Raw genomic sequence first — 13319 nt, 5'->3', positions numbered from 1 at the left:
CCATGTGTGCTTCAATGAAAGATGCTCCACTAGGGTCGTTAACCCCGTCTTGTGTTCAAAAAAAAAACTAGAACTTTGCTTTATTCTAGAACTTTACTTGTATGCAATTAGTTAGCATTGTGTTTGCCCCTGTTTGTTTAAGACTCCATATAAAAAAATTAAAAGTGAGATGGGGTAGACTTAAGCATAATCCCTTGACTTAATTAGTAATGAGTTGGGCGGTGCCTGTCACAGTCTCGTGAGAGGAATCTTTGTTAAGTGCCCCATGGCATCACCACAAAAATATATATTTAGTATGGATGGCATGCACCTCCAAGCTTCTATGGACCAGCCAAAAGGAAAGGATTAGAATCTGATCTCATCCTCATGCCCACACTAATAAATTAGGTCTAAGATAATAAGGTAAGATAGCATATAAGAATCTCTTGAGTAGTGTTTTCTACATAATCCTAATCTCATGCGCATAATTCAATGGAGAGAAAGAGAATCAAGACGAGTCGTACACATCCTCGGAGAAAAATTCAGGGATCTCGAAGATTCTTCTGTCCTTTGAATTGGTCTTAGTTTCTCTTTTGGCTCTTGGGTCCTAGGACGGCCAAATTGGCCAATTAGTTATTGCCCGTCCACATATTGTTCAGCTTGCACATGTGCTAACTGATATCTGTACTTTGTAGCCTCGTCGTTGGCATCACTAATAGTACTACTAATATCTACAAAAAAACATGTTTATTATAGCTTGTTAATGTATGCATATACTTTGCCACTTTCAATAAAAAAAAGTCCTAGATGGCCATCTAAAAAAGGTAGTGTGTTACTAAAATTAAGATTCAAGAGTGGCATCTAGTGCTTGGTAAGGTGGCTAAGCTTTAAGGGGACATCTAAAGTGGTTTGAAAGGGCACTTACCATGACATCGACAAACACCATCGCAAAAGTTAACCGTATATAGTTAGTGCCCTATCCTAGCAACCACATTTGACTTGGAGATGCGATAAGGATCTCGATAGGTGCATGACCTTTGCTGATAATTAACGTGGACCTACATTACCTTCTTTTAGGCACATCACATTATCACCAACAACTTTGAAAACCCTTTCGCAAATCTCTTTCTTATGTTCACTTCAACTAATTAACTCAGCTCGCCTGACTTTGGCACCGTCGACAAAAAATGGCTTGCATTTCAAGTTTTGACTAGTATAGTCAATTTTCAAAATTTATGTGTAACTAGTCCACGTGGTGCCTTTTTCTGTGTCCAAATCCTTGTTTTTTTCTCGAGACCAGGCATGGGCAAAACCTTGGCAGCCGACAAGGTTCCATAATTTCTCCTAGCAATGCACATCATCTGAGCGTTTACAAGTATGTGGTCATGTTTTTTTCTTTTGAGAAATACATATGTGTGATCAACCCTATAGGATACACCTAACATTGTGGCAAAGTGAGAATGTAATCTCATCTTAGCCTTCTTGCTTTGGTCCCCTTCAGCTCTTGATCAAAGGAAGGGCAGGGGAGGCAATGGAATCTCTCCATGGCCTCGTCACCAAAAGAATGTGATGGATGGATGTTTACACGGCGCGGAAGTGCACAATTCACGCGTGCCCGGCCAGCCGGCCTGTCGATCCCTTTCTACCAAAAGACACGGCTCATATAAAGGGTGGCAGAATCATGCATTATCTTGGTTGCTTGCACGTACTGGCCCATCAACAATGGACTCCACCACTACTTATCCATGCGTGATCCATCCGAGAGAGGTATGATTGTGTACCAACAAAGTACTAGGATATATTTTTTCGCATGATTTAAAAACCCATTTTTTTTTGAAACGGCATGATTTAAAAACCCATGAATAGGTTAAATGACTGCAATGTCATATCCATTGCAATATTACGTGATTTCTTTGCAACGGTTTTTTTATTCATTCACGGAAAAATTACCAAGAGGTGGGTGGGTTCAGTTTCCTATAAAGCAGAATGCATGCAAAGCACTTCTTAGGATCTTATGGAGTAAATTCTAATATCAAACACGCACATAGAAAAAATTCAAAGGATCCAAATCCTCAAAATATGTATGAAAATCTGAAAGATGCCCTAATTAGTTATGCATTTTATGGTACAACGAATAAAGTATGCAATAGAACGCTTCCATTATGTTCCGGGGTTTGTACGGAGCGGATGTGTGCAAGATCGTCAATGGCACGATATGTGATGCGTCATGAAGGTCGCGATAAGGCCCGCCGCGCAATAGTTGCTTCCCATGTTTACTGCCTAACAAGGGTATGGTTCTAATGGGTTGTGACCCTAGTGTCTCCACATCTATGATGAAATAGTTCGCATGATAACCTTGCCATGATCATGGGGGTGCACTGTGTTTGATTCTCGATTGAAAAGCTCATGTCGCACTCCAATTTCTCTAGGTCATTATAATTTGACCAACAAGAGATCCACTGAGATTGGCAAATCACTCCAATTTCATCACCGTGCTAACTAAAATCGTGCCAATTTGTTTGGGACTTGGTCAACTCCAGGAGTGGCATTGCTGAAACAATCATGAAGACAACCCTAATCTGATTGGGCGAGCACTTAAGGATGATCACTTATATATACACAACGGTTTGAACTGGCTTATAATAGTGTCGCCTATGTTTTAAGCTAAATAACAATTAACAACAGCCACCCCTTCGTCACGATCCGCTGATACATTGTCGTACCAACTTTGTATATTAGTAAATTGACGCCCATGGTCGGTCATGGACGGTAAGCTAAGCAAATTTAACTAAGGATATATGTTAGTATGTCGGATTTAAGCCTATTCTATCGATTTGAATTGAATCCGTGTATTTCCTACTTGGACTGAATCCATATTTTGGGATGGAAACAGTACTCAATGTTTTTCTGTTACTACTATTATTATTATCATGGTATAGGACAACCATGTACTTATGATTAAAAAAGATTCACTGTCCAGTTGGCAAGCATGGGGCGCACCGACTGAAGTCCACAGATTCGTTGGTACGACAATCTGTCCATGCATGAGATAAGCTAGCCGTGTTGTACTACTACCAAAGCAAAGAATCCAGATCCAAGGCATCTGGTGGTGTGGGGGCACCATCAGCATCAGAATCTCAAAGGATCCAAAACCCAATCATGCCCTGCGAATTAAGCCGGTGTGCATACGGCATGCGTGCGTGTCTCTTACTCTGCCCTTTCGTGTGGCCCAAAGTCCAGTGCAATACTAGTTTGGGAAAATAATCTCCGGCCTTAATTTGTTTCTTCGTTTATGAAATGGGTTAGCATCATAACTTCACGAATGAAACCAGGCAAAACATTTTATTTGAAAAAGAAATAAAATTAAATGGCAACTACTCATTTAGCATGTACTACCTATGTTCCGAAATATTTAGAAACAGACGATATCAAAGAATTCATATTAAAATTCAAACAAAAAATCAAAATCGAACTAACAGTCATTTGTTGGATCATTAGGAGGATGTTGTAGCCTACTAGAGATCGACGCACATGTTTGATGGTTTGTCCGCCTCATTAAACTTTCCATCAACCATTATAGAAAATCTTGCCAACACAGTCTTATTCTCTGAAAACATGAAAACTTTCCATCAACTAGGGACAACAACATCACATACCCCGAACCGGGATCGCTCATCCGGTTTAGTAGACTCTTAACGAGCACCTCATGCACACGCTACAGACCATCGAATTCGCTAAACTATGTGAGGCAATATTTATTTGTTTTTTTGAATGGTCATTTATTTGATAATCAATCATTCTATCAACAAAATGCAGGAAAAGGAGGTTAGCACTAGCAATCTAGCATGCACAAAGTGTCAAAGCATACACAAATCTGACAAGAGAGGCATCATCGTCGGCACCAAATACGCCCTCGTACATTTGGTGAGCACTAGCAGAATCTTTCTGGTGTGGCTTCTAGCCCTACTAAAAACGGAAGAATCTTTGTAGCTCCAGAAACGTGACGTTAGCTTGTCTCCTTCCATTATTCCCTAGAGATGGAGAGAGGATGAGGGAATCTCCCCCTTGCCGTGACCTTGCGGCCATGGCAGGTCCAACCCGTCTCTCTCGTTCCGGCCCTACTCATACATGGAATCCTTATCCTTCTCCCATAAATACCTCTACAGCTATTTAATCGTATGGAAAACATAGTTCAATGGAGTTGGCCGCGTGTCCCTCTTTTTATCCCGGTTGTGATTCAACACCTACCCCTCACCAGCTCCACTTGCGGAATCTCAACCAGCAGCAGCATCCAGACACCACGATTCCTTGGCTGAATGGACCACGGAATAGAGAGGCACAAACGACCTCATGGCCAAAGATGACGTTACGAAAGGGAATCTTCCACCCATCGTCCTACTTTTAGCACCTTGAAATATTGCTATATCTCATTAATTAAGGTCACACTTAAGAGGCTCCGTTTGGAAGCTTTGGATTATATTATATGCCCCCCTTTAAACATTACACAGGTGCCACACAAAAAACCTCTTATATATTGATAGTTATTTTTAACCATGAAACTTCTCGTTGGGTGAGACAATGAAATATGCATTGAACTGCGAGTCGATGGCCGCTAATGGAACTACATGCTCTAGATCGTCCATGTATGCATGGTCGTCGAGTTTATCTATGGACCAGCTCACCAGGTTCTTGCAGTGTGGCTTGCACCTGCCCTCATGATAGATAAACTCGACGTCTCTTTTCCTGCCATTCTCGAGCTGACTCTCGTCGCTGCCCAATACTTGGTTCGTCATTGTAAGTTTTACTCTTCTCGTCATCTATGATCATGGGATCACCCGCACCCTAGCAATCGTAGAGCTCGCTCCTTCCAATGGTGTCATAGCTCTTGTAGATCGAGCTCGCTGCCTCAATCACCATCATCATCAATGCTACTATAGAGCTCACTCCCTATGTCAACATCACCGTCACCGAACTCGCTCCTTCCGCCCCTTGGTCCTCCGCCATCCCGCCTTTCTCTCGCGCAGGTTCTCGACTCCCATAGGAAAAGAGAAATTTGCCTCCTTGGGCATGTAACATTTTTTTGGCTATGCATGCCCCATTGAGTTAAAAAAATGAGGGCAATCGCTGACCAACAGACCATGTTTCCTAGGTTTAGCTTGGAAAATTTTAGGCTCACCGACAAAATCCGTTCCCCAAAGGAGGATGGCGTGCCGACGCCCCCGATACGGTAGTGCCGGTGCACCTGCGGGCGCCTGTTTGGGGGGGGGGCACTGGTGGAAATGCTCTAAGGAAACCACTCCCTCCATTCACCAATGTAAAACTTTTAGATATTTAAAAGTGAACTGTGTACCAATCAAAATGAGTGAATCGTACACACTAAAACATGTGTACCTAAACCAAAAGAAACTAAAGTTATTAATAAGACATTCTTGTTTCAATCTTTTTCTTTGACCAAGAATTACTCAAATAAATATATAAAATTTGTTCATATAGGCAGTCTAAGGATACTGATTACGTACATTATAATCAAAAGTGTGCTGCTTAATTTTTGGATCAAAGTTTATTGGTCAAAATGAGACATTAGTGAATATAGGCAGTAGTTTCTCCGGCAGAATATGCAACTGAGACGTGAGTGGAATATGAGGGACCTTGAGGGGCGGACCTGCAAAAAAGAGTAAAAAGATTCTGGGCAGACGGGGCACACCGCAGGCGCGTGAAAGGATTATGCGGTATCTGGACGCCTCTTCCCTGTACGCGACGAAACGCCCCCACAGAGGCTGCATCTTCTTCTTTTCTCCGACTCCCACCTCTCTGCAATTTACCATCCTACCCTTCTGCAACCCTAAAGCTAGCTAACGCCAGCCCCAAACTATAGTGTAAACAAAAAATCACTCGTATTATAGTTCTCACAAACTCATTTTCCAAACTGTTCTTTTAACAAAAATCAGCAACGCGTTTTACATAGGATTTTGAGAACTACTCACTGAGTGCAAAAATTAGATAGACAAGCACTAGGCAGCCTGGCAATTGGCAAACCCGGCCAGTGAGTTGTAGATAAGTTTTTCTTTGTTCTTGCAAAGAATAAAGACAGGAGTGAAGAACAAGTAAGAAGACAGTAGTATCTTCCGTGGGTGATTCTGTGCTGCTCCTCGGCAGAATGACAATTCTGCCCCCAGCTAGCTGAACCGTCTCTTCCTCCTCCGTCCCGTATAAACGCCGGAGCAGCACGCGAACGGCACCACCGTCTCGGCAGTCGTCATCTCCATTTCCCTCTCGGGCAACCTCCTCGACCTCATAGCGGATCCGTGGAAGCCAGGTCGTGCTGCATCTTGTGAATTGGGAGGGAGCTCTGGATCGGCGGCGGCGATGGGGTCATCGTCTGCCGTGAGCAACGACGCCGTCGACGTCCTCGGCGGTGGAGCGGGGGAAGACCAGCACCGTCTGCGAGCGATGGCGGCGAGGAAGGCGACGGACTCGCTCAGGGCGGCCGTGGGCAGGTCCGGCGCGCCGGAGAAGGCGGCCAGGCTCGAGGAGTGCGCAAGGAGCCTCGAGGCCGAGAAGGCCAAGATGGAGGTCTTCCGACGCGAGCTCCCCATCAGCGTCCACCTCATCGCCGACGGTGCGTCCGTCCGTCCTTCCGTTCTCGCGACACTACTATTCTGGTTCTTGTGCTTCGTTTCTCATGATTATTATTTGGCTGAGCTTTTCCTTTTGTGTTGGGTGCAGTGATCGACTGGCTGAAGGACGAGGTGACCCAGCACCGGACGTCGGCGGCGCCGGGTCAGCTGCTCGCCCCGTTGGCTTCGCGGTCGCCGTCACCGGCGCCGCCGGCGAAGAGGAAGGCGGAGGGCGTGAAGACGGAGGCGGACGCGACCGACAAGAGGAGCTGGATGAGCTCAGCGCAGCTCTGGACCTGCGGGAGCCACAGCACCGCAAGCACCAGCAATGGCGGCAGCGACAGGAAACAGGCCCAAAAGGTATAGAGAGAGGCGTGAAATGCAAATTACTCCTTGCACACATAAGTAGTACAGTATGAAGATGCGGATGGATTTTTTTTGGCGGTTTAAATTTGGTTTCATAATACTTTGTTTAATTTATCCTGATAACTGCTATTAGCCTATTACTAGTTTAACAAGGAATTGGTTTAGAGCGGGAGAAAAATAAGTAATGCCAAGAACTAAAATTGCAAGAGTTGATTTGATCAAGAAATATGGAGAATTTAATTAGTATGTGACACTGAAAAACTAGGGAGACTTTACAACTCTACTGTTCAGTAAAAAGTTGGCCAATTTGGTGGAGCTAGAGAGGAAAAAAAAAGGGAAGTGGACCTTTCCAGCAAACTTGCAGTTCCATGTTTTTAGAGATCTCACATCATATAAAACACAACATGTGTTTGTCATGCTATTTTTAGATTATGTTTAGTTTTATTCAGATGCCATTTTTCGTATATATTTAATTAAGATGTCAAATTCATTCAAATCTTATATAGAGATTTGCGTCTCATCACAAGACCAATGTTGCAGTTGCGATCCTGCATCATACTCCACACAACATGTGTTTTTTATGTTGTTTTTAGAATATGTTCATTTTTATTCAGAGGCCCTTTGCACCCTAGGAAGATAAATAGGATGTCAGATCCCATATCAGGCTTAATTATAGAGTTTGCATTCCATGACTAGGAAAATTATCTTTCTCTTAAGCTTGTGGTGTCAATTTCAGAAGTGCCAACTCATGTATTGTCAAGTATCTTTCTCTTAACCTGGGTTTTCTAACCTGTGTTGTCAATTTCAATTCCATCAGGTGTCTAATGCGTTCATGCCACTGAATGGGTTGCCATCCTTCTCAAAATCATCGGAGAGAACAGAGACCGCAGCCATGGCAGTCCCAGCCCTGTCCCTCTCATCCCCCATGATCGACGCCCCCTGCCCAGGTGCCCCGAGCGCCAACAGCAGCGTGGTCACTGACGCCCGAGAGCAGCAGTCGCGCAAGGCCAGAAGGTGCTGGTCGCCGGAGCTGCACCGCCGCTTCGTCGCCGCGTTACAGCGGCTCGGCGGACCGCATGGTGAGTGACGGACCGACTAATGATCACATTGTTTTTTTTTTTGCTGGGCTGTTCTGAAGAATCGACATATGTTGTTTTTCATTGGTGTGCTGAATCATGCTATTTATGCAGTTGCCACTCCGAAGCAGATCAGGGACATGATGAAGGTGGACGGGCTCACCAACGACGAGGTCAAGAGTCATCTGCAGGTTTGTTCCTAACCGCCTTCTGTTGTTCCCAGTACAGCCATCTTACTGTGATCATCATAATTGAACATCGGAGCATTGACGAAGTACACGAATTATTCTGCAGAAATACAGGCTGCACACGCGGCGAACATCCGACAGTGATCGGCAGCAGCAGGCCGCCGGCGTGTGGTCGCCGCCAGAGCAGTACACCACGTCGCAGCACAGCACGTCGCAGTCCGGCTCGCCCCAGGGCCCCCTGCAGCTCACCGTGTCGGCGTCGGTGACCGCCGGAGACAGCTGCGATGGCGGGGACGAGGAGGACGGCAAGTCGGCGAGCTACAGCTGGGAGATGCAGCATAACGGCACGAAGGCGTCGTCGTCGTCTTGAGCACCGTGGTCATTGTAGAATTTGCACAGGCATACTGCGTTGGACAGCAACAACGCTACCGAGGATCCAGGATTGAGGCGTTTTTCCCCTTGTGTATAGAGGGTGAGAGATTCAGGGACTGAGATGTGGGTTTTTTTGAGGTGGAATGTGCTGAAAGTTAACTGAACTGATCTGATTAACTGAGTTGTTTTAGGGATATACAGAGTTATAGTAAGACATGTTTTCGATCGCACTGTATTGCACTAATATGATCTTTCAGGTGAAATCAGGTGACCATTATTTTAAATTCAGAACTGGTTGCTTAGTTTGGTGCTGTACTAAAATCTACTCCCTCCAATCTCTTTTAGTAGACTCTATTTTAGTATAATTTTATACCAAATCCAAGTCAATTAAAAAGAACCGGAGGGAGTATATATCTATACTTCTTATACTCCTACTAAGTGCAATTAATATTTGTCTATCTCAACATGCAAACTATCCACATCACCTACTTCCTTAGCCAATTATTTGTCCATCTCATCCCACTAATAGTAGTCTTTATTTATTATCTATATCTACATGCAAGATATTTAGATTATCTATTTTTAACCATTAAACTAGCAATGTCATTCTTTTTATTTGCCGCTTGCTTGATAATATCGCACACTCGTGCTATAACATTACATAGTTAAGTCATGTGCAACTAAATATTGCATATTCTATAAACCAAGTTTTATGTGTTTTATTAGATTTCTTAAAGAGATATCCGCTGCAACGCACGGAGTATCATTCTAATTCATATAATAGTGGATGTCTCGTGGTAATAGGAAATATTTCCCTGCTGAAACTACTCATCCGTTTGTTTCCAGTGAACTGACTAAGGAAAAGATCCAATTGATCTCAATTTCAAATCGAAGGCGCCGGGAAATTTCAGAGGCATAAATGAAGTGACTAAAGGGTTGTAATGTTTTTTCTTGAATCTTGAATGGCTGTGAAGGGTTATTTCTGTGGGTGGCTAAAAAACTAAAACGTTGTCAGTTTAAAATTGATGGAGCTGTTGCACAGATGGACGGCAGCATCGGCCAACGGAACCCCGCACATGCCTGCGGACCTTTTCACATCCATCCTCGATTCCACGTCGTCGTCGAGTCTGGGCAAGCCCGTTTCAAAGAGTAAATTACATGATTAATTATGGAACTTGTTCGTATGTTTCGATTTAGTCATTGTATTCAAACAAACTGGAAATACGGTCAGTGAATCGTGCCGCCGTGTCACGTACGATCACCGCCGGCGCTGCCGTTACGTATCACGACGCGTGGCACACTAGGGCCCACCTGTCACTGAGACGAATTTCGGCCGGGCAGTTGTTTTAACAAGAAACCCCCTAGGGAGGGGCATTTATGACCCCTGTCTCCCCCACTTATCCTTTGTCCTGCCGCGATCATTCCGAGGAGTGGCGTTGCCCGACGGCGACGCGCGAGGAAGACGTGCAACGGCGACGCACGACGGTGGCGATAGGGGAGGGACGGCGGGTCAGCTTCGTGTGGAGAGCGACGCGCGTCGGCGGGAGCGGCGGAGATGCGTCCTGTTCGTAGGCCGGAAGGAGAAGCGCCGCCTGACTACAGTAAACCCCAACCCCATCTTCTTTTTGTAGGATAACGTTGCATAGAAAAACAAAAATTTTCCTACCGCGAACACGCAATCCAAGCCAAGATGCAATCTAGAAGACGGTAGCAACGAGGGGGTATCGAGTCTCACCCTTGAAGAGATTCCAAAGTCTACAAGATGAGGCTCTTGTTGCTGCGGTAGACGATCACTTGCCGCTTGCAAAAGCGCGTAGAAGATCTTGATCACGATCGGTTCCGGCGCCACGAACGGGCAGCACCTCCGTACTCGGTCACACGTTCGGTTGTTGATGAAGACGACGTCCACCTCCCCGTTCCAGCGGGCAGCGGAAGTAGTAGCTCCTCTTGAATCCGACAAGCACGACGGCGTGGTGTCGGTGGCGGTGTAGAAGTCCGGCGGAGCTTCGCTAAGCTACGCGGGAAATATGAAGTGGAGGAGCAAAGCTAGGGTTTGGGAGGGGGTGGCCGGCCACTCAAGGGGGCGGCCAAGCTATGGTCTTGGGGTGGCCGGCCCCTCCCTTGGCCCCTCATTATATAGGTGGATCCCAAGTGTTGGTGTCCAAGTCTTCGAATAAGACCCGAAACCAAAACCTTCCATAGGAGGGGAAACCTAGCCCAACTAGGACTCCCACCCAAAGGTGGGATTCCCACCTCCCATGTGGGGGTGGCCGGCCCCTATGGTGGAGTCCACTTGGGACTCCACCCCATCTAGGGCTGGCCGGCCATGGAGGTGGAGTCCCATGTGGACTCCACCTTCCTTGGTGGTTTCTTCCGGACTTTTCTAGAACCTTCTAGAACCTTCCATAGAACCTTCCGCGACATTTTATTTCACATAAAATGACATCCTATATATGAATCTTATTCTCCGGACCATTCCGGAACTCCTCGTGATGTCCGGGATTTCATCCGGGACTCCGAACAAATATTCGAACTCCATTCCATAATTCAAGTGCTACCATTCCAACATCCAACTTTAAGTGTGTCACCCTACGGTTCGAGAACTATGCGGACATGGTTGAGTACTCACTCCGACCAATAACCAATAGCGGGATCTGGAGATCCATAATGGCTCCCACATATTCAACGATGACTTTAGTGATCGAATGAACCATTCACATACATTACCAATTCCCTTTGTCTCGCGATATTTTACTTGTCCGAGGTTTGATCTTCGGTATCACTCTATACCTTGTTCAACCTCGTCTCCAGACAAGTACTCTTTACTCGTACCGTGGTATGTGGTCTCTTATGAACTCATTCATATGCTTGCAAGACATTAGACGACATTCCACCGAGAGGGCCCAGAGTATATCTATCCGTCATCGGGATGGACAAATCCCACTGTTGATCCATATGCCTCAACTCATACTTTCCGGATACTTAATCCCACCTTTATAGCCACCCATTTACGCAGTGGTGTTTGGTGTAATCAAAGTACCTTTCCGGTATAAATGATTTATATGATCTCATGGTCATAAGGACTAGGTAACTATGTATCGAAAGCTTATAGCAAATAACTTAATGACGAGATCTTATGCTACGCTTAATTGGGTGTGTCCATTACATCATTCACTCAATGACATAACCTTGTTATTAATAACATCCAATGTTCATGATTATGAAACTAATCATCCATTAATCAACAAGCTAGTTTAAGAGGCATACTAGGGACTTCTTGTTTGTCTACATATCGCACATGTACTAATGTTTCGGTTAATACAATTATAGCATGATATATAAACATTTATCATAAACATAAAGATATTAATAATAACCACTTTATTATTGCCTCTAGGGCATATCTCCTTCACTTTTCTCCTTAGTTCTTCTGAATCGGGTGTTCTTTGCTCGGTCACTCGTTAGATTCGTCGCAGTAGGCCATGCTTGTTAGGTATTTGGCGTGCTGAAAGCAGAGGCTTTTTTGGGTGGTTCGTGTAGGGTTTTGGCTTGGTAAAAATCAAAATTTTCTGAATTAGTGTGCACGAAATGAGTAGATTTGCTTCGTATGCTTCATGCAGGAACTAGCAGGGACAATTTCTCAGTTGTTTTTCACCATGGTGGATATTTTGTTGGTACTGGCAGCAACAGGTCTTATTTGGGTGGGGCAGTCATTTGGTTTGATCAGTGTGATGTTGCTGAGTGGACATTAAAAGTAATGGAAGATTGTGTTGAGGAAATGGGATACGAAATGTCAGGGAGGATCAGGGCATACTATCTTCTTCCAGTTCTCACATTGCAGAGGAATGGTTTGAGGGGCATATTCACGATACTGACACTGAACACATGCTGTTTTTTGTATCACTTGGTCACCTGTTTCTAAACATTTATCTGGACCATGATGAAATTCTGAGAAGGATGGAGTGGGATGATGTTGTGCAATTCCCAGTGACTGACTTGCCCCCTGTTTTGAGCCCTGTGAAGAAAAACTAGAACATATCAACAATTGATGAGAAAGAGGGTGCATTTGAAGAGGAGGCTGATGCTTTTGATAACCATCATGATGAGAAACCTGAGCCTATCATGGTTGTGCCACCTGAGGCTGTTCCTCATGTCAGTGCAAGGAGGAAGAGCAGCAAACTTGTACCAATGGAAGAAGCAGATGAGGACAATTCAGAAGAAGAGGATAATGGAAATGATTCAGACTACAATGAGTCAGTTATTGTGGACAGTGATAATGACATTAGTGAAGGAGATGATGATCTTGTTGATGAGGATGACAGTCAGCCAACCAACCAACCTATGAAGGGCATGCAATATCCCAGTCTGCAACCTGTGAAGGGCAAAGAAGTTGTAGAGGATCAAGGTTCAGATGAAGAAATCTCTGAAGATGATGACCTCTGAGGACCTGACTCTGATGATGAGAATTTGAAATTAAGGTTTAAGACATTTTGTGCAGAGGATATGTGATACGTCCATTTTGCATCACTATTTTATATCATAATTTGCTGTTATTCATTGATATATTTCATATTTGGAGATGATACTTATGTTATTTCATCTATTTTGCATGTTTCATGATTATTGGAGGACCGCGCACCGGAGTCAGGATTCTGCTGGAAAAAGCGCCGTCAGAATGCAATATTTCGCAAGATCAACAATCGACGGAATTTATATTAAAA

At 44.6% G+C, this 13319-nt stretch overlaps 1 protein-coding gene across 1 annotated transcript; it reads left to right on the top strand.

The window, feature by feature from the left end:
• Window positions 1–5883: 5883 nt before the first annotated feature.
• LOC124654197 (transcription factor HHO6-like) lies at window positions 5884–8882 on the top strand. The gene is made up of 5 exons (XM_047193215.1): window positions 5884–6598; window positions 6706–6956; window positions 7780–8041; window positions 8153–8229; window positions 8333–8882. Exons 1-5 carry the CDS (start codon window positions 6346–6348, stop codon window positions 8594–8596), a joined length of 1107 nt encoding a protein of 368 aa, XP_047049171.1. The 5' UTR covers window positions 5884–6345; the 3' UTR covers window positions 8597–8882.
• The last annotated feature ends 4437 nt before the right edge of the window (window positions 8883–13319 follow it).

The sequence above is a fragment of the Lolium rigidum genome, chromosome 5 (assembly GCF_022539505.1).
Source record: "Lolium rigidum isolate FL_2022 chromosome 5, APGP_CSIRO_Lrig_0.1, whole genome shotgun sequence".
Taxonomy (NCBI): Eukaryota; Viridiplantae; Streptophyta; class Magnoliopsida; order Poales; family Poaceae; genus Lolium; species Lolium rigidum.
This window is presented reverse-complemented; position numbering and strand designations above follow the sequence as displayed.

Bases quoted from the DNA above. Each gene is read 5' to 3' on its own strand.
- LOC124654197 (XM_047193215.1), top strand. From the start codon at position 6,346: ATGGGGTCATCGTCTGCCGTGAGCAACGACGCCGTCGACGTCCTCGGC. The intron at 6,599-6,705 runs GTGCGTCCGTCC...TGTTGGGTGCAG, and splicing joins CGTCCACCTCATCGCCGACG to TGATCGACTGGCTGAAGGAC. The intron at 8,230-8,332 runs GTTTGTTCCTAA...ATTATTCTGCAG, and splicing joins AGGTCAAGAGTCATCTGCAG to AAATACAGGCTGCACACGCG.